The sequence below is a fragment of the Musa acuminata genome, chromosome BXJ3-9, assembly GCF_036884655.1.
Source record: "Musa acuminata AAA Group cultivar baxijiao chromosome BXJ3-9, Cavendish_Baxijiao_AAA, whole genome shotgun sequence".
Lineage (NCBI taxonomy): Eukaryota > Viridiplantae > Streptophyta > Magnoliopsida > Zingiberales > Musaceae > Musa > Musa acuminata.
This window is the reverse complement of record NC_088357.1, coordinates 11,127,501-11,154,467: the sequence shown is the minus strand read 5'-3', so window position 1 is coordinate 11,154,467 and position 26,967 is coordinate 11,127,501. Positions and strand designations below refer to the sequence as shown.

The 26,967-nt window shown below is 36.5% G+C and overlaps 4 protein-coding genes across 47 annotated transcripts in view; 3 read left to right on the top strand and 1 right to left on the bottom strand.

Annotated features, from left to right (window-relative positions):
- Nucleotides 1–687: 687 nt before the first annotated feature.
- On the top strand, nucleotides 688–6,384 carry LOC135649504 (uncharacterized). The gene is made up of 9 exons (XM_065167956.1): nucleotides 688–882; nucleotides 959–1,193; nucleotides 1,268–1,519; nucleotides 1,616–1,731; nucleotides 2,246–2,310; nucleotides 2,388–2,614; nucleotides 2,688–2,835; nucleotides 5,897–5,937; nucleotides 6,021–6,384. Exons 1-9 carry the CDS (start codon nucleotides 778–780, stop codon nucleotides 6,149–6,151), a joined length of 1,320 nt encoding a protein of 439 aa, XP_065024028.1. The 5' UTR covers nucleotides 688–777; the 3' UTR covers nucleotides 6,152–6,384.
- Nucleotides 6,385–6,816: 432 nt separating this feature from the next.
- LOC135649501 (beta-glucosidase 22-like) lies at nucleotides 6,817–16,709 on the top strand. 2 transcript variants are annotated; one of them, XM_065167910.1, is made up of 14 exons: nucleotides 6,842–7,041; nucleotides 7,210–7,273; nucleotides 11,362–11,479; nucleotides 11,698–11,756; nucleotides 12,210–12,285; nucleotides 12,365–12,436; nucleotides 12,542–12,629; nucleotides 14,851–15,109; nucleotides 15,257–15,372; nucleotides 15,444–15,664; nucleotides 15,746–15,774; nucleotides 15,848–15,950; nucleotides 16,026–16,116; nucleotides 16,201–16,709. In XM_065167910.1, exons 1-14 carry the CDS (start codon nucleotides 6,992–6,994, stop codon nucleotides 16,436–16,438), a joined length of 1,584 nt encoding a protein of 527 aa, XP_065023982.1. In that variant the 5' UTR covers nucleotides 6,842–6,991; the 3' UTR covers nucleotides 16,439–16,709. The 2 variants fall into 2 exon arrangements, with proteins under 2 accessions (XP_065023983.1, XP_065023982.1); XM_065167911.1 differs by lacking the exon at nucleotides 11,362–11,479 and having other exon boundaries at nucleotides 6,817–7,041.
- A 132-nt stretch (nucleotides 16,710–16,841) lies between these two features.
- LOC103998077 (pentatricopeptide repeat-containing protein At3g05340) lies at nucleotides 16,842–20,366 on the top strand. The gene has a single exon (XM_009419466.3). The coding sequence runs from the start codon at nucleotides 17,027–17,029 to the stop codon at nucleotides 18,878–18,880; it is 1,854 nt and encodes a 617-aa protein (XP_009417741.3). The 5' UTR covers nucleotides 16,842–17,026; the 3' UTR covers nucleotides 18,881–20,366.
- A 154-nt stretch (nucleotides 20,367–20,520) lies between these two features.
- The window catches only part of LOC103998075 (uncharacterized), a 23,917-nt gene continuing 17,470 nt past the window's right edge, over nucleotides 20,521–26,967 (bottom strand). For 18 of the 43 annotated variants that reach the window (XM_065167914.1, XM_065167912.1, XM_065167921.1 and 15 more), the window contains 5 exons: nucleotides 24,884–24,979; nucleotides 23,707–23,799; nucleotides 23,469–23,612; nucleotides 21,909–22,016; nucleotides 20,968–21,646 (listed from right to left, as the gene is read on the bottom strand). In XM_065167914.1, the coding sequence (XP_065023986.1) occupies nucleotides 21,518–21,646; nucleotides 21,909–22,016; nucleotides 23,469–23,612; nucleotides 23,707–23,799; nucleotides 24,884–24,979 (570 nt within the window). In that variant the 3' untranslated portion in view covers nucleotides 20,968–21,517. The other 25 variants (XM_065167913.1, XM_065167923.1, XM_065167933.1 and 22 more) reach the window with 8 other exon arrangements.

Below are 26,967 nucleotides of genomic sequence, written 5' to 3'. Positions count from 1 at the left end.
TTTTTTTTTAAATTTTCTGATCCTGCTTTTGACTTGAAGCATAATTCATAGAACAATGATATGATAGGTATCAAATTAGGGATTCTGATGGAGCTGCAATATGTAGTAGTTGATGTGAGACATGACATGTGGACCATACTGTGTTTTTTTTTGTAACTCAGCCGAGGTTTTTAAGGATGTCTGAACCGAGGATTTATAATGCACTGTGTCAAACCTGCAATTGAGGAAGATTAATTTTACTTGATACATAAATTGGTTGCCTGCAGGAACGCACTTTGGTGGATAAGAGTGGCACCTTACATTTCTCTACTTGTATAAACGGGATTCGTAGAATTGGATATAAATTTTGATATATTTGAACGCTTAAAATAAAAATTGATATAAATATTCTTGTAGATACTGATCCTGAGAATAATATTGCAGAGATGAAAAGAGGTAGGAGTTCAAGTATAGGATTAAAATTTATATCAAGATTTTTTTAGAACAGGAATATTCGGTAATTATAATAACTTACAATGAGTTAAATTAATTAGGATTAACATATGTTGAAGACTACTTTAACATTAAAAAAATAAAATCATTATATTATAAGTGAAACACAATATATAGATATATATTGATTCTTTCAATTTTTATCCACGTAAGATTAATCTTAATCCTCTTTACAATCTTCACCCTAATGTTCTCGCAACATTCCCCGCCACACCCTCTCCCAGCCCCCCTTCGAAAGCCCCGAGAGCGTTGCTCGCCCTCCGCTTCACAGAACAAGCACGGGGAATGGAGCTGTCGCTCAGCGGAAACGCCCTCAAGACCTTCACCCGCTCCGTTACCTGCCTCGCACGCGTCGGCACCGAGCTCGTCCTCGTCGCTTCTCCTTCCAAGGTCTCCCACCCTCTCCCCATCTCCACCTCCACTTCGCCCGTAACTCCGTTTCCTCACCTTCCTCCTTTCTCCGCAGCTCGAGCTCCATACCCTCAACTCCTCGCGCTCCGCATACCAGACCGTCTCCTTCCACCCTGGCTCCTTCGACATCTACATCCTCTCCTCCTCCTCCTCCTCCATCCGATGCAGCGTCCTCCTCAAATCTCTCTGCTCCGTCCTCCGGACCCCCGCTGCCGCCCTCGACCGCATCGCCGTTGCCCTCCCGTCTCCCGACGCCGCCAAGCTCCAATGCACCCTCCATTGCCTCAGCGGTCGGTACCTTCCCCTTCCCCTTACCCTACTGTAAAAATCGTTTCTTTATCGGTTCTCTGATGCTCGCTTTCAGGTGCGAAGAAGACGTACTGGATCACCTGCAACGTGGATCCTGACGTGCAGCAGCTGTCGCTTGATAGACGGCGATTTCCGAGCAGCCTCATTGTTCGGCCGCGTGACCTGGCACGGTTGCTCGCTAATTTCCAGTCATCGCTGCAGGAGATCACCATTATCGCTACTGAGACGTCAGCAGGGCCATCAGATTCTAGGGATGAGATCGGGCGGAAGGCCGTGGAGCTTCGGAGCTACATAGATCCTACTAAAGGTTTGGTCTTGGGGCTTCCATTGTTTGGATAATTGCCTCTTTCAGGGGATGATCTTTTGGGCTGGTTGAGTTGTTCTCTCATGCTTTGTGGTGTAGATAATAGTGATGCGACACTGCACACACAGCTTTGGATTGACCCGGCAGAGGAATTTTTTCAGTATACGCACACTGGGGATCCGGTGGATGTCACATTTGGTGTGAAGGAACTGAAAGTAATATTTCCTTTTCTTGTTCCATATGAATGCTTGCCTTTCCGTGTGATGTTAGTTCCTAGGAAATCAAAATCTTTTGGAATTGGAGTAGTTAGACTTCGAAAGAGCAGGTTTCTATCGCACTGCAAGAATGGCATTGGCTATTCAGTATCTGGACACACAAAGATACTGAATTGAAAGAAAGAGAGCAAAAGCATAAGCCATAAAGAATTTAGGTTCATTTCATACTGATGTGTTTGCAGACTCCATAAAAACATATTGAATGCAGAAGTTTCCAGTTTCATGCTTGCTTTTTCTGATATGAAACATATTGACTTCATACTGATATGTTTCATGCAGGAAAATGAGCCTCCATCTTGATCGAATCAATATAGTTCACCCCACACTCCAATTAGATGTGTTGTAAATAATATAGAAAGCTTTTGATTTGCACATCAGCCTTTCTCTTCTGTATTCTTCTGAATTTGCAGTTCATAAATAATCTAATTACTTGTCCCTATTTTCTCCAAATTAGGCTTTTCTAGCCTTCTGTGAGGGGTGTGAAGTGAACATTCATATTTTTTTCGAAAAAGCTGGAGAGTGAGTTTGTATTTCATTACTTCAATCTTGTCTTCTGCCATGTTATTTCTCTAGTAACATATCCTCTTGATGGACAGACCTATCTTAATGGCACCAAGATTTGGATTTGATGATGCATCAGATTCAGACTTTGATGCCACCTTAGTTCTTGCAACTATGTTAGTATCACAACTGAATGCTGGAAGCAGTACAGAGCAACCATCAGTTCCTCCAGTGCCACAATTAGAACGTTCTAGGGCTGCTAATGCCTCACCAGTTTCTGACAATCCTTCTAATCACACCAAAATCTGGTCAGAGCTCTCAGGTGTCTATTTATGCTCGATGTTTTGTTTTATCTAATAATGTCAATTTAGTTACTCATGTTAATCCTGCAACAGGTAGTGCTGCCAAGAGCTCTGATACTATTAGAGGTAAACAGGTTCAAGATGAAGGAAATCCAAGCTCTAGCATACCAAATGATCAACAGACGCCTAACGTGATAAATGTTCCAAGAGTACCTGCTGCCCAGGAAGATACACTGGATACGTATCCTGATATTTATGCCCTTTTCATCCATGATTATTTGAATTAATCTATTTAGTTTTAAGTCTCAGTCTTGATAAAATACTTTTCTACAAAGCTTAGTCACATTATGTAGCAGTGAGAGTTAAATGTAATTAACCTATATGCCATAATTAACTTGCTATGTGATTTTGCTATGTCTACAACCTGTATTCACACAATGAACATTGTGATAAGACTAGTAAAATTGAGACTCCTTTTCTCTATCTGATTTCTCCATGGTTAAAACAAGAAAAGGTCACAAGAAGCAAGTTAATTAGGAAAAAACACTCTAGATACACACTGAAATATATAATTGTTTTATTTTTAATATTTTGTAAGCTTTGATTCTCACTATAGTTCCAATAATAGTTTAAAAACAATTGTTTACTATAATAGAATTTAGGATAATAGAGTCCTTTCTTCTTTACTACAATAGCATTCTCTTGTCTTCATTTTGCAGAGCCAAGTTCAATATCAGTTATGTCTGAAGAATCAGCCAATTCAAGTCATGGATCAAGATCATATCCTGATTCTTTGTGAGTTGCTACATAATAGAGTTGCCTCTCGATAGGAATCTTCTCAAGCTGCCTTCACAACTCTGCCTTGGCCTTTGCTGCACCAACCCCAGATCGATAGAACTCTGGAAAAGTATAGTGAGGCTTGAGATCCTGTCTTGTTCTAGATTATGGGTCACCGTAACTCATGAATTATAGTCTTGATCCAATACTAGTTTTCAGAATCTGCTATACAATAATAATACTAGTATACTAGGTGGTGTATTGACTTGTCTCATTGTCTTATATTAGCCAAAAGATAATAATACAAACCGTTACCAGACCATGTGGTTTAATAATACGGACCGTCCATACCATATGGTTAAATGCGGTCCTTGGTCAGGCAAGTAAAAACCGGTTAGTGTCTATCGTAAATTGATAATATTAGTTGAACGATTTTTCTCTTTTTTAAAATTTTTTTTGGTCAAAGGTATCATTGTTGCATAATTTATATTTAGTAGACCTCGTCCAGTGTTTTAAAAAGGCACCCAGGTGCTCACATAGGCGCTCGAGCGAGGCGAGGCTCAAGCACCTCATATAGTTGCCAAGGGACATGCTTCAGTGAAGTGTCTCGCCTGGGTGCTCGCTCGAACCTAGGCATCAAGCTCCTTGGGTGAGCGCCTGACCTGGGTTCGGGCAAGCACCTATTTGAAGGCAAGCATTCGAACCAACTAAGCATAATAGTAAACTCCCCCCCTCCAATGTGTGACCCCCGATCCATAACCCTAAATACTTTGCTACCCTGACTCACCTTTGGTCCCGTCGTTGTTTTCATGCACAATCACTATCTCCGCCGTCGTTGCATAAGGCCAATGGTTCCTCTGCCACCGACCAATGGTCCAAATGTCTCATTGGTGTAGCTTTCGTGCGCAGTTCCCTCTGTTGCCATTGCTTTTGTGTATAATTCCTTCCACCATCGAAGGATAGGATCGCAACTTCTTTCTCCACTAACAGAAACATCTGAAGCTTTCTTCACAATCCACCCATGATGTCGTCGTTCGTAGCTTCCTCCATCGAGGGAATTTGCAAGTTTTGCTTATTGGTCCAAGAGTTAATTAGAGCCAAGAGGAGGGACCAACTTGTGATCAGAGAAGGAAAGCTGCAGCACGTACTATCATATCAGATCTAATTATAATAAATAAATATTATTCAAAAAATCAAAAAATGTTTCAATAGACTACTAGATATAATTCATAATTTAAGATTTATGTTTGTGTATTGGTACCCTAATTACAGGAGTTACTCTAAGGCTGAGAGCAGTCTTGGAATTATTATCTAGTTGTGCTTTAATAACAATTTAACTTAGGGTAGTTGTCTTCTTGTTCCCTCTTATTTTTTCTTGGGATGTGTTCTATCTCTCCTCAACTTGAGGTAGTACATGCTAGAAGCATACCTTAACAGTCTGGTATTAGAGCAAGAAATCATTGTTCTTGTGATCTTTTACAATGATATCAATGGCACAAGAGTCTTATATGAGCACCAACATGATAAAACTTTTCATTTTACATCTTAACAACTAATTAATTAAAGCTCTCAACAAAGTTTTGTATTTTGAGCATATGTGATATTTTAATATATTTTTTGTAAAATGTTGTTCTTCATTTGGTTCTAAAGGGCATCATGCTCATTTATGATCCTCGGATATAATCTATCTTTTCACTCCAATTTTTTTTTTCTTGACTTTTGTATGCTTCGATTCTAACTCAAATTGGTATGAGATTTGATAAATAATCTAGATAAAGACTGTATGCAAGTATCAGACAGCATGCAAAATGCTAGTGCATGCCCTTCTTTGATGTAGTTGTACGGTTCTGCACACAGTTCATGCCACTCTAGCTGCACTGAACTTACATATACAGTTCTATGATTGCTTTAAAATTCTAATAAACAAACCTTATACCTGTCTTAGTGACCTTCCTAAACATTCACAAGGTAGCTCAGTGTTTCGTAAGTAATAGAACAGAATTAGAATAAAATCAAAGATTTGTTGATTTTTGTGATGTGATAAAGATTGATAGAGACATCTAATTGCTTCATAGAAGAATAAACTGATATCCTGACTTTTAATGCTGCCTTTGTATCAAACTAAAGCTGGTAACTAATCCCAATGCAGAAGCACTGTAAAAACTGATATAGACAAATATCTCAGATATCCTTGACCGTGAAGTCTATATTGTCACTTTAAATAAGAACCATGATTCACATAATAGAACTAAGTGGGTTGATTAAGGTGGTTTTGTTTGATGCTATGATCATATGTAGATTTGCATACTCTGTCTTGTAACTGGAATACATATATTTTAGAACTCAATTTGCGAATTGCAATAGTAAGTACTGTTTTAGGAATTCAAGTTGGGATATTCAGAAAACATAAACTCGAACATACTTTCTTCATCAAATGTCTCGTTACATAATTTCAGGCATGATGTGTTTGTTATAAATTAATATATGCCAGAAGCCTAAATGTTGCCCTTACTATATTGCTGCAGACAGCAGCCTATGGAAACAGATGACAGGGACAAAACTCAGGGTTTGATATCAGCATAATAATCTTTAGAAACTCGAGGCTCTTAAATCTGAATGACTCGTCTCTTTTCATGTCTTCTTTTGCAGATAGGGCAGACATGCATGGGAATCCCTATTCACAGCATCATCTGAGTAATTGGGTGGGTGCAGTTGATGATGAGGATGACGACGACGATGAAGAACTATGCGTGCAGTCCACACCTCACTACTATGATTGACACTTTCTTTTCTCATCTATTCCGTGACATGCTCGATAAGAATGCCTATTCATCTTCGGTGTGCTTAGGTTAGGACATAGGAGTTTAGATATTTTAAGACATCATTTCTGCATGCTGTTCATTTCTGTGGATTTGCTGTTTTGAGAAGATTCAGAAATCTTGTTATTTTTCCTGAAAACCGAAAATTCTTGTTATGTCGAACTTTTAAACATCGTTATGGAAATTTATTTTCATGTCATTGACCTTAAACCCTGAATGCTACTAACGAGCTTATGTTGTCCTTATGGTGTAGAGTTGAATGTGCCTTGCATTTGGATGTCTTTCATTTGCAAATATTAATAAGTTTAATGGTTGTAACTCTTTCACATATTTTAGGGTGTTTCTTTTGTTAAATTTAACACGTTTTCAAGTTGATTCTTTAATTGAGTATAATTTAAATAATTGAGCAAAAGAAGTTAAAAATGAGACTTCGATTAGTGAAAGATCAAGCAATAATGCATTAATTTTTAGCAATGGAGAATTTGGTTGGTGTTAAAGAAGGCATGTGATCTTTGTGGACACCTTCGGCCCAGTATTTTTATGGCCCAAAATCCGATTCAGGCCCACTTAATTCCAGGCTTCCTTATCCTGTCGTGGTGGTTCGTGAAACAAACAATCGAGTAAACACAATGTGGTCGGTTCTATTTCCTCCTCACATTCCTGGCTCTTGGGATACAAAATCTTATCGATAGGAAGCCTGCTGAAGCCAGACGAAGAAGAGAGAGATGAGGAAGGAGAGCTTGGCCTTGTTGGCGACCCTCGTGCTGCTGCTGCCAACCGCGGAATCCAACCTCAGCAGGGATGACTTCCCTCCGGGCTTCATCTTTGGAGCAGGAACTTCGGCTTACCAGGTCACTCGCTCACTCACTCACTCTCGTCGATGCCATGTTTGCTGCTTGATTACAAGCGACAATGTTCACTAGCTAGACTTACCTGAGACAAAAGAGAGAATTCATGGAATCCTCGCAGCTGGTGCAAGTTTCCTTGTGCTCTTACACGATGCATATATCTATGTGCAGGTGGAGGGTGCTGCTGCTGAGGATGGTAGGACTCCAAGTATATGGGATACGTATACTCGTGCAGGTTGAGAGAACAAGTTATTCGTCCTGTCAATCTCATTGTTGATGTGATCTGTAGATTCTACTGTTGAAATTTTAAGTGTCACTCATATATAATTAAATGTGTTAAGTCATTATTTTGATTAGCCAAAATTAAAATGATCCAATTAAAGTAAAGTTATTTGGCTAAGGGACATAATTGTTATGAAAATTAATTGTGTAGATACCATCAATCATATTAGATAAGTTAGGAATATGAAACTCTTGAAGCATAATTGTAGATTCATCAATTATGAATACAATCATAATTGTAGATTCATCAGTTATGACTATAAATAAGGTTATGGTCCCCGGTTGCAGTATCAAAATGAAGTTTCTCTTCACCCGTAAAGGAGAAATATAAAGTTCTTAAAGGTACTCTGCAATTGGAAGATCAAATCACCGATCAATTCAGAAAATACTCTAATGGATTCATCAAGTACGCTTCCGTATTAATATGTTTATCAATTGTTGTAGGATTTCATACATATTATAGTGGATTAAATAAGTTTTATGTAAATATTCTTAATCCATTATTTTGGATCTATAAAATATGTTTTTGAATCGAAGATGAAGGTTTTGATTCTATAAAACAATTGTTTGATCCATATTTGATATGTTAAAAAGAACCCCAACAAGTGGTATCAGAGCCATCCTACAATGATTGATGAACATTTAAGCTTGTTTTCTCATGAATTTTAATGATGTTTTCATCAATATTTTAAAGTAATTTGGTTTTATCATCGTTGGGAAAGATGATAGTTTTATGTAATCATGCTATTTTGAAGTGATTTGGTTCTATTATCATTGGAAAAGATTATGGATTTATGTAATCATGCTACAGCATGCTTCACATTCAATTCAGTGCCTTTTTTCTGATGTAATATCAGTTTAATTTTAGATTATCTTTTCCACTTCGTGTCTTTTCCTATTCATCAATATGCAAAAATTCATTTTTGCACTATAAGACATAAATTTCCCAAATTCTTTTTGGATTTTATCTAATTAATTTGAATTTAATTAATTAGATATTGTTGCAATTTTATGTTGGTTTAATAATATTGTTGCAATATTATGTTGGATTAAACATAATATTGGTTCTATAAAGTTGTTTGTTGACATAAATTGAATGATTTACATGCTTTAAATATTTTAGTCAACAAATTAAGATCAAACCAATTTGACTAATATGGTCTAAATTCAATTAGTGATTGTTTAATATTAGATTGAGTAATTTAATATATGAAGTCACCAAAGTGACCTCTCATATATAATATTTCTCATGAAAATATTAAATATAGTGTGTATTTACATCCATGCGGTAATTATCCGGCCCAAAGGAAGGTTAATGACTGACAAAATTTTATACATACTTGTAATGGTAAATACATGATAATTATAAAGTTATACATGTAAATGATAAATCAATCCAAAGATGGGTTTTTCATTTGACATGTCTTATTATCAGTATTTGATCACTACAACAAGACTACCACTAGCAATTAATATTGAAGTCCAAAGACAAGATATTAATGTTGCACTTGGTATCTTGAGATGGGTTAAATCATTATTTGAATTTACTTAAGTTTATGGTAATAAATATGAGCATAATTTCTGGTTATATGTTGTTCTCTTATTTAGGTTCTCTTATAAAAATATCTGCTAACCTCAATTCAGTACTGGTTTTAAACGAAACCAACTTTAAGGGCAAGAAAAGAAAATACAAATATGGAAAGAATGAGGCTGATAAAGACCCAGTACAGAAGAAACAAAATAAGGATGATATTTGTTTCTTCTGCAAGAAATCTGGGCATTTAAAGAAGGACTGTACTAAATATCATGCTTGGCATGCTAAAAAGGGAACATTCCGTACTTTGGTTTGTTCATAAATCAATTTAACTTCAGTACCTAGAAACACTTGGTGGTTAGACTCCGGTGCAACAACTAACATCAGTGTATCAATGCAAGGTTGCCTAAGCTACCGAAGGCCTAATAATGCTGAGAGAAGCATTTATGTGGGGGACGAAAAATCGGTAGATGTGAAAGCTATAGGCACATTTAGATTGTTATTGTGTACCGGATATTATTTGAATTTGAAAGACACTTTTGTTATACCGTTGGTTAGACGGAACTTAATTTCTGTTTCTTATTTGGACAAATATGGTTATTCTTGTTCATTTGGAAACAATCAGTTTACTTTGTCTTTAAATTCAAATATGATTGGAACTGGTTCACTTATGACTTATGACAATCTATATTTACTTGATACTATAGCATCCTATCATGAAACCTTGAATGCGGAATTGCGAGGTACTAAATGTAAAAATTAAAAATTCTGGTATATTATGGTATAAACATTTGGGTCATATCTCTAGAAATAGAGTTGAAAGACTTGTGTCAGATGGGATTCTTGATCCCATTGACTTATCAGGTCTAGATGTTTGTGTTAAATGCATTAAAGGTAAATAAACCAAGGAGATCAGGTGTATATAGAGCTACAGACGTCTTAGAATTGATACATACAGATATTTGTGGACCATTTCCTACACCTTCATGGAATGGTCAACAATACTTCATATCATTCATAGACGATTACTCTAGATATGGATACATGTATCTAATACATGAAAAATCTCAATCAATGTCCTAAAAGAAATTTGGAAACTTAAGAAATGCATAAGATTCCCTATGCATCAACCGTAGGAAGTCTAATATATGCACAGATTTGTACGCATCCGGATATAGCGTACATTGTTGGAGTGTTAGGCAGATACTTAAGCAATCCTAGAATGGATCATTGGAAGGCAGCTAAAAGAGTCATGAGATATTTAAAGAGGATAAAAGATCATATGCTCACATATAGGAGATCAGACCATTTGGAGATCATTGGGTATTCTGACTCCGATTTTGTTGGACGCCAAGACAGTAGGAAATCCACTTCGGGCTACATTTATATGTTGGCTGGTGGGGCGATTTCTTGGCGTAGTGCCAAGCAATCTCTTATTGCTTCTTCCACTATGGCAACGGAATTTGTAGCATGTTTTGAGGCATCCAATCATGTAATTTGGCTGAGAAATTTTGTCATAAAGCTGCAAATAGTATAAGGGATTGAAAGACCACTAAAGATATACTGTGACAATAAATCAGCTGTTTTATACTCTAATAATAATAGGAGCTCGACTAAGTCAAAGCACATTGACATCAAGTTCCTAGTTGTGAAAGAAAAGGTACAAAGTAAATAAATTTCTATAGAACACTTAGGAACAAATTTTATGTTGGCAGATCCTCTCACAAAAGATATACCACTCAAGTTTTTTTATGAGCATACTGCTCATATGGGTATATCAGAATTTGAGGAAACTTCAGTTTAGTGGAAGCCTGTCATATGTTTGTTGTATGTTCTATGTTAGATTCTATATTTGTACAAACATTTTCTGATCAGAAATAAAGCTTCAGTTTATTATACTTTATACATTATGGCTATTAAAGTTATTAATGAACTCATAAAGATAAAGTTGGACCAGTTGAAAATTGACATATACAGATCACATTCATATAATTTTCATGCTACATATTTCATAATTAATCTATGTCATTTGGTTATGTTAATATTAGTGATCATTGATGAGTTTAGCTATGATTGATATAGCGAAGACCGCTTTGGTCCTATATTAATATGGTCAATGGACGAGATTGTTTTGTATGTCATGTTTAATAATGGCAACAGTTTTGAGCTCATAAAGTATAGCACATTTATAAGGATACATATGTGACTCGGTGGAGATTGTTGGAATTTTAAGGGTCACACATGTATAATTAAATGTGTTAAGCCATTATTTTGATTAGCTAAAATTAAAGTGACCCAATTAAAGTAAAGTTATTTGGCTAAGGGATATAATTATTATGAAAATTAATTGTGTAGATACCATCAGTCATATTTCTAACTTAATGACGAGATAAGTTAGGAATATAAAACTCTTGAAGCATAATTATAGATTCATCAATTATGAATACAATCATAATTGTAGATTCATCAGTTATGATTATAAATAAGGTTATGGTCCCCGGTTGCAGTATCAAAATGAAGTTTCTCTTCACCCGTCAAGGAGAAATATAAAGTTCTTAAAGGTACTCTGCAATTGGAAGACCAAATCACCGATCAATTCAGAAAATACTCTAATGAATTCATCAGGTACGCTTCCGTATTAATATGTTTATCAATTGTTGTAGGATTTCATACATATTATAGTAGATTAAATAAGTTTTATGTAAATATTCTTAATCCATTATTTTGGATCTATAAAGTATGTTTTTGAATCAAAGATAAAGGTTTTGATTCTATAAAATAATTGTTTGATCCATATTTGATATGTTAAAAAGAACCCAACCAACATCTAGCTCTGACTGCAGGGGGAATGCTGGACAATAGCACAGGAGATGTGACTTCCGATCAATACCACAAATATAAGGTTTGTCCATATCCCTCCTCTCTACCTCATTATTCCTTCGTTCATCATAAGTATATATATATATATATATATATATATATATATATATATATATATATATATATATATATATATATATATATATATATATATATATATATATATATATACACTTAATGCCCTCTTCAATTATTGGAAGTCCCATTACAAGTATAAACTGCTACAGGCTTTTAGAACATAATGGGTTCATCAGTAAACACTGTCGATATGTAGAAAACACATGGGAAAAAAATATCTGACCTACTCTCAATCAAGGATTTCCAACACCAAAGCTATTTAACTAACCCACAATCTCATATATGGCCGTACAATGATCGAGGATTTCCAAACTCTTATACCATCTAGCAAACCGATGATAAATGGCGATAGTATTACCATCGAAAAGTAGTCTAAACTGTGAAATTAGCCATGCAGGAAGACGTGAAGCTAATGGTTGATACAGGACTCGACTCCTACAGATTCTCCATCTCTTGGTCGAGGCTTCTACCGAGTATGACACATCTAACTTCTTGAGATTCCAAAACCGAATGCGAGATTTAGATTCCTATGTGTCATCTTTTGTTCCTTAGATGGAAGAGGAGCCATTAATCCGAAAGGCTTGGCTTACTACAACAATCTCATCGATGAGCTACTGAGATATGGTGATCACATCTCCTGAATGAAGTATACTTGTAGTTTGTTCTCAATGAAACATTGATAATGTCAAATTTTTGCTTATCTTTTTGTTTTCTTCTTTTATGACACAGGAATAACGCCACATGTGACAATCTATCATTATGATCTTCCACAAGTACTTGAAGACGAGTACGAAGGATGGCTGAGCCATAAAATTGTGTAAGCCACCATCCTTTATCTTTTGTTCACATCGATGCCAAACGTATTGATTTTCTATTGAACTTTAAGGATATATATATATATATATATATATATATATATATATATATATATATATATATATACTAAAAGTAACAAAAAGTACTTGCAAAGTGCACTTATTTACATTAGCCAAAAAGATAAAATATAATTTTTTAAATAAGAAAGGTATAAATCATAGCCCAACAAACCTCATCATCCTCATCTATGCACTAAAAAATCAATTACTCATTTATTTATGTTATTCAAAATTCATATATTTTGTCACATCTAATCCTAATTATGTGATCCTTATTAGGACTGTGCATGAATCAATCACTAAATATAAACATAATATTGAATGTGTGGGATAAAATAACCCTCCAATCAACTTCTATACTATTTCTCATCTATTATTGTAACTCCATCATTTAATATAAGTTTATCATTTATATTCATTGGAGTATTCCTAAAGTTTACATTAAATCAAATATTTTTCATCATAACAAATAACACAATACCGTTTTCTCAATAATCGCTCTACACCAATGAGATTTTATTTTAAACTAATAACAAATATTACATCATTAATAATTTTTTATAAGATTTGGTATTCAAAATAACTGTTCATTTCCCTTCCACCTTAGCCTTGCTATTACTTTCCATCTACGATGTAGATCTGATCGAGCCATCAAACCTTTGAAGCATCCTGCATCACTCAAAATGCAAATGAAAATATAAACACTTATCAATTAGTTTCATCATCAAAATCCGAAATTCAACAATCGAGCCATCAAACTTTGAAATAAACTTTTATTCACTGTCATATGATTGTTGCATCCATTATTTAAAAATTAAATAGTTCTATAATATTCTTCATTAGATATCATAAAAAATATATTTTTTAATCTTTTTTACTATTATTTTATATAATAATTAAAAATATTTTTGTTTCAATAATCTTTTTCAAAATGATCATATTTTTATGGTAAGAGTAGAAAGGAATATTTGGATTTTTATTTTTATATCAATAATCTTTTTCAATATGTCTAATTTTTTTTACAGTAAAAATATTAAAGGATTTTTTTGTTACCTCCTATAACATTCATTTGATCGGCCTAGTCCTCTGGCTCGAGCGCTAGATTATCTACCACCTATACCATTCTGATCTTTCCTTGATATTTGGTTTCCAAATTTTTCTTTTGATTCTTCTTTTGATCTATCTTCATTTGAATATTCTAAAGTTTTATTAGAAAATCTATTTATTTTTTTTCATAAACTAAAAGCGAGCTCATTAATTCATCAATAGATAATATACTTATATCTTTAGCTTCTTTAGAAATCATATTAAATTTTGAAGATAAGTTTTGTATTTTTTTTGTTTACTATTATTTGATTTTTTAGGTTTTCACTAAGACCTAAGTTGGTTTGCAATAGAAAAAACTTTTGAGAAAAAATGGGTGATGGATTCAGAATCTTTTATCATAAGAGTTTTTTACTTCATATCAAAGAATTTGAAGTTTTGAAGTTTATCTCTGAACACATATTTTAATATTTTTTATGCTTTTGTTGATGTTGATGCCAGCATAATTTAGAAAATTAAGAACTTATTTGTAGCATATAGAGAGCTCTTTTTTTATATTTTTTTTTCGTATGTTCTTATTTATTTGATCTTTTTGATCTTCAATAATATTAGGATCATGCAAATCATATTCAATAAAAACTATTTTTTATCAAATTTCATAATCTTTATGAGATAGATAGAGTTCTAATTTTAAAAGCCTAAAATTAATAATTTTCACCATTGAAAATAGAAAGAATTTGATTAGAAACTCTTATGCCTATCATCTTTTTTTTTTTCCTTCTGAATTTACTGGTCTCTCCTTCATTTTTAATCGACATATTCCTATTGATCTTCTTTTATAAAACTTAAAGAAAAATAATGAAGAAAAATAATAAAAAGGACGAGGACTACTTCAATATTTAGTGTCTTGACTCATCCAAGAACACATATTTATATTAGCCTAAAGAATAAAATATAATTTGTTAAACAAGAAAGAAATGCCCAACCATTCCTTTATCTATCTTAATCTAAATTTTCTTTTGTTGTATATGATCCTAACTATTTAAATTAATTTTATAAAAACTTGCTTGCCTGATTCAATTAATCTGAGACTAATTAGTCTTTGGTTATGCAACTCAGGGAGGACTTCACAGCATTTGCCGATGTCTGCTTCAGAGAATTCGGCGATAGGGTGTCTCAGTGGACCACCATCGTCGAACCTAATGTAATGGCGATAGGGTCATTCGACAATGCAATATTTCCACCTGGCCGATGTTCTAATCCTTTCGGCTTATTCAATTGCACCGTCGGTGACTCCACCACCGAGCCGTATACTGCAGTTCACAACTTCTTATTGGCGCATGCATCTGTTGTCTCATTGTACAGAACAAAGTATCAAGTGAGTTAGTTCACCTTTTCTTTTCATCTTCCATGTTACACAACGTAATCTATGGGGGTTTCATCCTTCGACTTAGCAATCCACTCACTGAAATGCTTGTCAAATATTATAGATCAGTATGGAGACTTATGCTAGCTTCTTGCGTAGGCCAAACAAAATGGGAGGATAGGCTTGAATGTGTACTCCATGTGGTGTTATCCATCGACGAACTCAACATTAGACTTGCAAGCAACCCAAAGATTATTGGACTTCTTCGTCGGCTGGTAAGTGCAGCTCGCAATCAAGCTACATGTTCACAGGAATCATATGCTAGCTGATTTTTGTTCAATATTAGGATCATAAATCCCCTGGTTTTTGGAGACTACCCAAAGGTCATGAAGAAGATTGTCCGCTCGAGGCTCCCTTCCTTCACGGAGGAGCAATCGGAGCAACTAAAGGGTTCATTCGACTTCATCGGCCTGAATCATTATTCGTCGATCTGGGTCAAGGACAACTCCGATGCCTCCGAGACTGCACCTCGTGATTTCAACGCAGATCTCTTTGCCAAATTCGCTTGTTAGTCCTCTTCTTCCTTCAGTTCTAAAGCAGTTCGTCGATCGCTCTCCTAATGGATCGTTGCCACCTTCATGCATGCAGTTTCAAAGAACGATACACCAGGCAGTGAGGTAAACCGAAACCACTTCTTTTACCATGATCAAGCTTGAGTTGACTAATGTATGTGTGTGGTATCTGAGCCAGTTAGTCCCTACTGACATACCCTTCGATCCTGCTGGCCTGCAACATCTGTTGGAGTACATCAGAGACGCTTATGGAAATCCTCCGGTTTATATCGAAGAAAATGGTCACTGCTGCTTCGCTTCAACACTCGAACTGCATTATCACACGGTGTGAAATGTTTGAACGTCGATGCATGCAGGTTATGGGCTTGGATTAAATGGCACAATCTCCGACGTCAAGAGGGCGAACTACTTGAGTGGTTACATTGGCAGCACGCTCGATGGTATTAGGTATTGTTCCCAATCATCCACTTCCTATGCGTAAGAGTAAGGAAGCGAGACATACCTTCATAGATCTCTCTCATCCTCCTGTAGGAAGGGAGCCAATGTGAAAGGATACTACGTGTGGTCATTTCTAGATGTCTTCGAGTTCTTGTCTGGGTTTCAGTCACCATTCGGACTATACCATGTGGATTTCAAAGATGAAAACCGCAGAAGACAACCTAAGCTCTCTGCACTTTGGTACTCCGACTTCCTCAAGAAGAAGAAGAAGAAGACTAGCACGAATATAAACATGATGGGACTGCATCAAAGATCTCACTCTCAACGGTGACTCATGTGATGGTTATCCTGTTGCTTTTGATAAAGAGTGAAGTTGCATCATTGTTTCCTACAATGTTCTCTCTTCGTCTTCGTCTTCGTCTTCGTCTTCGTCTCATCTCCTCACATATCTTCATTTGCTTACTATATATGCTGCTTCGTGTCATCCTCTCTATTGTTACTTCTTCTTATTTATTTCGTTCTATCAGTGTTGAAACTTTGAATATGATGATACCAAATGGACTTCTTGAAGTAGAATCATTGGGTGACACTTTGATGACTAAGCTAAGAAACCATATTTTGACTTTTGCAAATATTTAAGTCATAGATGACTATGTTGGATTAGCTATTTATTTTATATTATTGACTAATTTATGTTGGATAAAAATTTAGTTGATGTTTTTTTTTTCTTTTTTGAGGTTTTGATTTCATTCATAATTAAAATTATTTTTTATAAATTTTAATTATTTTTTAGAATTTTTAAAGTTAGGAATATGAATTAGGGAGGGAAACTTAGTGAAAAGATTGTGATTTCGTCGGCTCGCAGTTGATTCGAGACGCTACAAACGAAGCCCTCCTCGTATGATTCGGTTACAAGGAGATGAGACATGGGAGTCTGCCTCTCAACTATGCACAGCTGAGTTCTCTCCTCTCCCTCTGTGGTCGGGATGCCAAGTGTCGTCTCGGCTCATCGCTTCACGCTGCTATCATCAAAAATGTCGACCATTTTAGCTTCGAGGGCTGCAGCAATCATCGCGACGTCATGTTTGTGTGGAATGCGCTGATCTTCATGTACTCCAAATGCGGCCAGCTGCTTGATGCAACGAAGGTGTTTGATCAAATGCAGTACAGAGACTCGATTTCTTGGAATTCGGTCATCTCAGGCTGTTTGATTAGGAATGATTGGGAACGAGGGTTCTGGTACTTCAGGGATATGCGGCGCTCTGCGATCGGGAGTTGCGACCATGCGACCTTCACGACTGTTTTGTCGATATATGTGCAAATGGAACTCCTTCTTGGGATCACAATGGTGCATGCTTTGACGATTCGTAGTGGTTACGAGCAGGCGACTTCGGTAGGGAATGCTCTCATAAGTGCGTACTTCAAACATAGGTGCTCGAATTCAGCACAAAAGGTGTTTGACGGAATGCTGGAGAGAAATGTCATAACATGGACCGCTATGATTTCTGGACTCGCTCAAAGCCTAATGTGCAAGGAGAGCCTGGCGCTGTTTCAACATATGCGTCGTGTTGAACAAGCTAATTCTTTGACATACTCAAGTTCACTACTTGCATGCTCTGGGTTGGTTGCCCTTCATGAAGGACAACAGATTCATGGGCTCATAGTGAAGTCTGGGTTTCTCACGGACCTGTGTGTTGAGAGCGCTCTAATGGATTTGTACGCAAAATGTGGCATGATGGAAGTTGCACTTCAGCTCTTTCAGGCTTGTAAACATCCTGACGATGTCTGCCTCACGTTGATTTTAGTTGGTTTGTCACAAAATGGATTGGAGGAAAAAGCATTTAAGCTTTTTGCTGAGATAGTTGGATCCGGGATGGAGATGGACGCAAACATGTTCTCAGCTGTGTTGGGTGCATTTGGTCCCTCTGCACCCTTCTCTCTAGGCAAGCAAATACACTCGTTGGCCATTAAGAAGTCTTTGGGATCGAATGTTTTTGTTTCCAATGGGCTGATCAACATGTATGCCAAATGTGGCGAATTGCAGGACTCCTCCAAAATTTTTAAACAAATGGAGATTAAGAATTCAGTGTCATGGAATTCAATTATAGCAGCCTTTGCCTGTCATGGTCATGGTTCAGAGGCACTTCGGCTATACGAGCATATGAAAGCAGAAGGCATGGAGCCGACGGATGTCACGTTCTTATCCTTGCTTCATGCATGCAGTCATGTTGGTTCTATCGAGAAAGGTATGGGCTTCTTAAAGTCGATGTCCTTGGATCATGGAATCATGCCAAGGATGGAACATTATGCCTGTGTCGTGGACATGCTGGGTCGAGCCGGACTTTTGGATGATGCCAAGAGGTTCATAGAAGATCTACCTTTGAATCCTAATGCTCATCTTTGGCAGGCACTGCTTGGTGCTTCTAGCATTCATGGAAATCTGGAAATGGGAAGATATGCAGCAGAGCACTTGCTTCTCATTGCACCAGAATGCTCCGCTGCTTATGTGCTGTTGGCAAATATATATTCATCCGACGGGAGATGGGAAGAACGAGCTAGAATTTTGAAGATGATGAAGGAGATGGGGGTGAAGAAGGATACAGGATCAAGTTGGATTGAGGTTGAGAAGGAGGTTCACATTTTTGTTGTGGAAGATAGGGTTCATCCCCAAGCTGGGCTCATCTATGAGGTATTGAACGAGTTGGTTGCACTCATTAGAGATCAGGAGCATGTGCTGCATAAAAGGTCTCAGCTATATGGCATCAAAATGTAGGAAGGTAGATTGTTACTCGACTTGATACTCGACCGAATTGTTGGGAGTGTGTCAGCAAAAAGAGAGCACTTCCAACCCAATTGTTAAAAGAGAACTCATTTGTTCAGTCAAGTCTCAAACTCCAGATTTGATACTCGACTTTTGCCAATGATCTACTTCTCCATAAGAGTTACGACTCCAGTATTCTTGTGAAGTCTTTTGAAGTTTTCTGTGATTCATCAGGGTCACCTGCAAAGTTTGAGAAAAGCAACTCATTCTGTGCTCGAAGCGGAAAAATGGTGGAAAATTAGTAGAGAAAAAATAATTGCAGAAGCGAGAAGAGTGCCATTAATCTCCCTGATTTTGGTACTGCAGGCTGGAAAAGTTAGTAGAGAAAAATTATTGCAGAAGTGAGAAATTGGGTTGGAAGTGCTCTCTTTTTGCTGGCACACTCCCAACCAGAAGCGGATTCGGCATTGGAAAACTGGTGGAATGGAATACAAGGGTGGGTCCCAACATTTTTTGTAGTCGAATGGAATAGATCTGCTGTCTTATAACTTACAAGCTGTTTTGAGTAATTGTGGTGCATCTTTAGAAAAGCAGTATCGCTTGAGGTTAAATGGATTCATGATCTGCATGCATATCAGAGAACTCCAAGTCCAAGTTATCCACATGTGGTCTCGGAAGAATATGAAGGATGAAGGAGGTTTTAACTGAAGCACAGGAAATGTAAGGGGAGAATTTCTAGCATGATTGCTGGATGGAAGATGAGGCAATTGGACTGAAAAATGATCATTCTGTTGTTGCAGAAGCTGAGATGATTCGGCACGCTAAAATTGCTAACTGGATTGTTAGTTGCAAATCGTACTCGTCTTTTGCCATGTCTACAAATTCAAAAACGCCTATCATCAAAACTGAAGCTGTTGGGAAGATTTGGGTGTCGCAGGAATTGTCTGAAGCAAGCGCTGGTTCTATGGTTGGCAGTAGAGGCTCAATGGAGTTCTTGTTCCATTTTGACATTACGAAGCTGACGTGTAGCTTTTTGCCATTGCAGATGTAAACCTTGGAAGGAAGCAGTTGAGGCAATTCTATGGTTCAGATTAGTTGATTCTCTGGTACAAGACAAAATAGAACACTGAGCGGAAGTAGAAACCTGTTTTATTAGCAGCTGTTGTTTGTATGAATGGTGACAAAGAAATCGTAGATTATCTTCAGAAGAGAGCTCAAGAGTAATGGCGTGATGCATCAAGTAATCTCCTACAGCCCATGTTTGTTTAATCTTGTGAATCCACAAACTTCATTTCATACTTTGCTCTATTGGGCTGTAGGGGAAAATGATCCATAACATTTTTTTCATTTGATAGTTCAGACTGCATCGGTAAACTTGTAAACAGTCCAAAACATGCCTTTTTTAACCACCAGTAAGAGCATTGAATGGGCAAATGATAATGGACAAGCAAATGACGTGGGTAGTGATACAATCCTACCACCCGAGATTGTTTGATCTAAAATGCTGACTGCTGATATTAGCATCACCATCCTACTACCCGATCGTTCTCTAGTGCCGAGATGGTGGTTGGCATTTCATGCTTTAGCACGCAACCAGTTCTCGAGCTCATTACATAAATTTGGACGGCGGTTGGGAATTAAAAGCTCAAACAGAAGCCAACACAGTCGAATACATGCTTAGAATATCTTTGAAGTAGGGTCTGCATCGTAATCAAGTCGTCCCTCCTGCTTCATGGTATAAGGTTTACACATAACATCATTAGACGAGAAATTGATAGAAAGTGGACAAACTTCAGCAGATGCACGAATGCAGTCTTCCTTTGTCTTCAAGTTAGGCATTGGTCAGTTTTTACCATAGGCAGAACCAAACATGTGATACTGAATCACATCGAACCGTGTTCTCTAATTTGAATCCGTTAAACTTAGTCAAGCTCCTCGGTAACTTCTCCAGCTGCAGAAGAAAGCTTGTATCAGCATCGTCATTTAGTTAAAAATAACTTTAAAAAGTTCACTATTGAATGGTTCTAATCACTTACTCGGGAGGTCTACAGCTAAATTTGCTTGTGCATCAGCATCAGAATTGAACTCCTTCAACAAACAACATATATATATGCTTAATGGCTGGTGGTTAATCATCGGCAAATAAACAAATATTAACCATAAGAATGCGAATGTGAAGTTGGTGACTAGACTAAAAAACTAAATTCTGTTAAGGCAACAAAAAATATAAATGCCATCTCCTTGAAAACTAGTCAATAACAAGCAAGTTGTAATATGTAAAATGATGGCCCTTCCCTCACAGCTTAACCACACCAAAGTTCCTTTTAGCCCTTTTACCAATTCCCAGACATTATTTCTGCAACCAAATGATTGAATTTGCATCTCACAAGAAAGACAATTAGAACAGACCCTATCATTTTACATGCAATGTTAAATTTCACAGAAGCACAAAGGGCAAAATGATTTTAAAAAAAAAAAAAACAACCTTCTGATAAGAACCACACGTCTAGCATATCAAGCATACACAAAAAAAGGCAGTCTAATGAACGAAGCTCCTAGCAATGCGACTCTAGGAAGGGTTAATGTAAGTAATATTACAATTAATTAAAACAGAACTTATCAAGAAATGAAGAACTTCTAAATGCAATGTTAAATTTCACAGAAGCACAAATGATGTGAAGAACAGAATGAAAAAAAAGAAAAGAAACCAAACCAGCCATCCAAAATGAACCATGAAAACAGGAGTCCAGTGAATAAAGCTCCCACCAATGCAGGACTCTAGAAAGGGTCAATATAAGCAGTCTTACTCATAGCAGCAGACTTTCACGTACTAGTATCAACATAACTAACTTGCATAAACTTTATCATGTTAGACCTAACTGCTACTTGATTTGTTCTACTTTCTGATCTGCCATCATACATGTTTCAGAGAATTTCCAATCTTGAGAAGGAATTTAGATTGAAACATATTCCTTAGACTGTTATATCTAATAAGAACATGCTAAAACTCAAAATAGGCAAGTGTGGAAACAACTTTTACCCTTTTAACATGGTTGACATGGAATGACAAAAATGATTCCTTGAGTGCCTTAGCCTCTTGACACAAGGCAGCCATAGTTGCATTCTTGGTTTTCCAGAGGTCTTCTACCTGATTTTCCAGAAAGCAATACAGCATTGTGTATAAAAAACAAGAGAGAACATAAATTGGCTCTTACAAAACTGTCAAGCTCAAGAGTAACATGGTGATTTTGTAAAAGGAAAGACATCAGCAGAGCAGAGTGATGTTACTGAACTAGACTACTTTTGTACTATATAATTCAATATACAGTCAAAAAAAGAACAGAGGTCAATATCAAAGAGCATAATTACACTCCAGTGGGTTCTTCCAATTGCCGATGAACTTTGATGTGTTCCTCCTTGGTATATGGGATCAATCAGTCAAATAAGTTCTTTATGTGCCAAATGACATTTGAGTCTCATGGCAGCACATTCTTTGCCTGTGTCAATAAGTTCCTATGCAAATTCTTGGAATTTGGTCATAGGTTGCAAGGTGTCCATACAAGTTGCATCATTCCCAAGTATCCCAGAAGTCATGCAAAACCATATTCTTTGAAAAGCTTCAATGATGATTGTGACAAAGATGACATCATATGTACTTAAAGACAATGACCAATAATAGCACCTCTTATAACTTATTCTATCTAATGTACCAATCTGACAAAGCAGCACAAAGATTCTATAAACAAAAATAGGAGAATAAGTGGTGGTTGACCTTACACAAAGGGATATCTGAAATAAACTGAAGAGTGAAATCTCAGAGAAATAGAACAGATAATTGATAAGTGACAATGACCAATAATAGCACCTCTTATAACTTATTCTACGAATTTTTTGTTGATTTTCATTATTAATGTTCATCAAAAAAATATTTAACATATTTCTGTTATAAAAATGTTTTTATTTGTAAATTAGGATCTTTTTTTGCATACTATTGCTTTCCATTTAGCATTTACTAAGCATTGTGCTACCCTTAAAAGCAAACCATGCCTCCATAAAAAAAGAACAGCCGAGTACACAAGACTCGTGCAAATGCGAGATGGAAAGGGTCTATACAAGCAATCTTATCCTACAAATATGGGTTTCCATGACCTGATTGACTCAGATTGCAAAGAAGCAACAAGGCCAAGTTTCTCCCTCTAAAATTCTTAATCGTCCAAAATGTTTGAACATGATGGCCTTGACAAACAGATAAACATGAGATAACATAATCCAAAATAACAAACAAACTTCTGGTCATAATTCCCTAAATCAGGTAGCAACAGGGACTGCCAAGTGCAAGTAGCATTTCAAACTTGCTTCATGGGAATGCACAAAATGTGGGCAAGAGGACTAGTTTTAATGAGTTTGAGAAATCTAAACACAAGTTTCCTGCTATTAAAAGCAAAGAATAATTGTTAAGAAATAGGAAGTCTGGAATTTTGTAGATTTAAAACAGCATCTTAAACCAATGAGTCACTATGCAGAATATGAACATAAAGGATAATAAAATATGGAAACAGTAATACAAGAACTAAATAACCATATTAAAGGAAACATATACCTGCATACAAACTATTTTGGAGTCTCCCTGCGCTTGAATTTTCTTATATCCTTTCTTTAGGGCAAACTTCATTCCTAAAAGCAACGCTTGGTATTCAGCAACATTATTGGTCACAACACCCAAGCCTTCTCGAAGTCGGGAGATCTTCCTCAAATCACAGGAGAATCTTAAATTATTAAGACTGGAAACACTACTTTAGATAACTATACAACCACATAAAAGGTTGTTGCATATCTACCACACTTCCATCCAAATTGCGAAGAATTACTCCAGCACCAGCTTTTCCAGGATTTCCTTTTGAAGCACCATCAAATTCAATAATACAAGACACCTGTATGTACCAATCTCTTTAGTACAGAAGTATGTAAAATGGTAGTGTACGGATATTTAGTAACATATGAAACGAATTTGTGAATTTCATAATACAAAATGATCACACACAAAACCTTGCTAGATAAGTAAAAGAGAAATTTGAGTGGGAGATTACCTTTATTCATTTTGAACCAAAAGATTAAGAGGTTCAAAAGTCTTCCTCCATATACATTATTGGAAATCTTAAACACAATCAATTTTTGGAATGATCCAATCAATTCTTGGAATAATCTAGCATTAAAATATAAAATGTTTTAGCTGCATCTATCATGCTACTATAATTTGCTCATGGCATGTGAAGTGCAAAGGGTCTTCAGGGAAAGTGGACAATAAACAAAGCCTAACAATTAAATCATTGTGTTATTCTGTTTAAATAATTCTAATTCAAGCCTAGTATAATTGCTCTAACTTTTTCTTTCAACCTTCTTGATTCATCAATGCTGTTTGTATGAATCAATTCCAGTGTTTCAGGACAGAATAATTAATGAAGAAACTATCTGAATACTAAAATGACTACTATTGAGAAGACAGATACAATGTTGGTCTCACCAAAGCAGGAGTTCAACGAGACCATCCTTCCTTGGTCTCGTAAGAAGAGAATCAAACATGTAGGGTACAACAATTATACATACAATGGAATTCAACATTCCGGGCTAATGGGTTAGCACAAGGTAGTACCACAACCAGAGCTAGGCAACAAAAAGCAAGTTCAGGCCAAAAGGAAAAAAAAAAGAATCTCCAAACTAGGTGTATATCATTGAAAATCCATAATAGACTGGTAGAAGAGTTCTGAATTATATTTATGTGATTATAAAGTATTATATCAAATTGAAATTTTAAGGAAATTTTAAGGCATACTCCACTTAAGAACATACAATCAACAATCTGACTATATGATATGAGTAATGCTAACTTCTGTGCTGATGTAAACACCCTATACATACAAGAAAAAGCATGATATCAGATTTTTTTCAACATGACTTTAAAGCATCAATGTAGAAGTAAATAAATATGCATCAAGCATTATAATTGCAGGTACTCACATCAGGATGAGATATTGTTTTTGCCTCCAATGAAGACTTTTGTTTGAGATGTTTATTTGACTGTTCAGTTGACACAGAACCAGATCCAGCTGTTTCCTGGTATGTATTAGAAAAATCAGAATTCAAAGAAGACAAATGATCATGTGGACAATGGTTCTTGAAACTCTCAGAGCTGTCATAAACGAGTTATATATGGCAAAGGCAAGTTTACAACAGCATAAATATCATAAATCTTTCTAAACAAGTTATACATGAGGCGAGGCCCAAGCACCTCTAAATTGTTCCAGCAGGCGAATTTAATTGGACCCCGCTTAGGTGCACGCTTGGCCCAAGCAACGTCCAAAGCGCTTGCATGGCTCAAATCAATCTGATTGAGCTTCCTAAAACCCGAATCAATTGATTCAGTTCAACGAACGCAAGAACAAACCTTATCTCACCAGCACCTCACCATCGACTCTCCTCTTTGCTGTTGATGACAAACAACCTCTCCCCAGTAGTCGATGATGTGCCCTCTAAAACCTCTTCACCTTCCTCAGCAAACAACAACCCCCACTCCCCCTTCCCTTCTCTCTCTCTCTTCCTCTTCAGCCACTACCACTCCTCCAACCCCCCCCCTCTCTCTCTCCGCTAGGGGCATCTATTGCTAGTCATAGATGCCCTGCAAGCCAATCACGTGAGTGATGACACGTGTGATTTGACACACAATCTTTTTACTTATTATTATTATTATTTAATATTTTATCATTTTATATTGTTTGTTGCATGAATATATTATGACGTTCATGAATCTGTGCAATAAGAATCGGATCGTGATAAGATCATGATAATAAGACCGATTCACCTTTAAACACGGATCCTAAATAATATCGATCATAAGCTACTCAAAAGAGACATCGAGATAACCGGACAAACAAGTATGTTGTATATCCGTCCATATGATGAATGCGATTAATCTCATAGCTGCTCGTGTGGGGACACTAGGGATACAATGCAGGTGCTTATTGAAGAATGAATTCACTGATTGATTCGCTCACGGAATGTTGAATGGTTGATGAAATCTTATTTTCAAACAACGATTTCGTCGACTCAATGGTGTATCTAGTCCTTAGACTTGAGACACCAAGAATGTCCTATATAAGTATTTCACTCTTTAATACCGGATTTATAGGTCTTGAGGTTATAGATCTAGCACAGTCGGTAATCGGGAGTGGTAGTCAACCTTACGAGGGCTATTGAGTGTCGATAGAGGATCATCCTATCTCGGTATCATGAGAGGAATATCTCATGTGTTCTTACTCAGACAAATCCCTAGCCAGGGTCATTCGAATTGAGAGAGAAAGAGTTCTCCGGGAGAATCCGATTAGAGTGAGACTCATGTCGAAACTGTATAGGCAACTGTATAGGTCTGACAGCACCATGCCCAGTATACGATCTCTAAGATATTAGATGAATGAGGAACTATAGGTACACGATAACTGAGCATAGAAAGATCCAAAGTATTATATTCCCCTGTATCGTCTAAGGACTGCGACGTAGTGGCCTAGTATGTCCGCAATCGATAAGTCGAATGGATTATTATGAAGATAATAATTCACTGAGTCAAAAGGAGTCCTGACAGGTATGACCCACGGCCAACTCGATATTGGGCCTAGAAGGTCACACACATATGGTAGGCGCTGCGACGAATAGAGGTTCGGATATAAGATATCTATTGGAGCCTCTATCTTATTAAATATCCAATAAGCCCTTGAATTATTAGATCCTATGGATAAGATCCAATAGAAGCTAATAAAATATTATTAAGTAGAGAACCACTAATTTAAGAGGATTGGGTAGTTGGATGAAGATCTAATACCCAATATGGTAAAATCCATTAGAGTTAAGTTTACAGGAGGCCTCTATAAATAGGAGGAAACCAAAGACCCGGGCTAGAGGTTTATTTTAGTTGCCTCCTATTCTCCTATCTCCCTCTCATACAGCATCCCCTATTTAGGGCGTGTGGACAGCAAGTAGGGGCAACCCCTTCTTGATTACATGGTGCACATGATGAAGAGTTTTGGGTAGAATTTTGATGAGCATCTTCG

Excerpts from the sequence above, each read along its gene's own strand:
- LOC135649501 (XM_065167910.1), top strand. The coding sequence starts at position 6,992 with ATGACTTCCCTCCGGGCTTCATCTTTGGAGCAGGAACTTCGGCTTACC. Across the intron at positions 11,480-11,697 it reads TACTCTAATGAATTCATCAG|GGGGAATGCTGGACAATAGC; the intron begins GTACGCTTCCGT and ends CTCTGACTGCAG. Across the intron at positions 15,373-15,443 it reads TTGGACTTCTTCGTCGGCTG|GATCATAAATCCCCTGGTTT; the intron begins GTAAGTGCAGCT and ends GTTCAATATTAG.
- LOC135649504 (XM_065167956.1), top strand. The coding sequence starts at position 778 with ATGGAGCTGTCGCTCAGCGGAAACGCCCTCAAGACCTTCACCCGCTCC. Across the intron at positions 883-958 it reads TCGTCGCTTCTCCTTCCAAG|CTCGAGCTCCATACCCTCAA; the intron begins GTCTCCCACCCT and ends CTTTCTCCGCAG. Across the intron at positions 5,938-6,020 it reads TGACAGGGACAAAACTCAGG|ATAGGGCAGACATGCATGGG; the intron begins GTTTGATATCAG and ends CTTCTTTTGCAG.
- LOC103998077 (XM_009419466.3), top strand. The coding sequence starts at position 17,027 with ATGAGACATGGGAGTCTGCCTCTCAACTATGCACAGCTGAGTTCTCTC.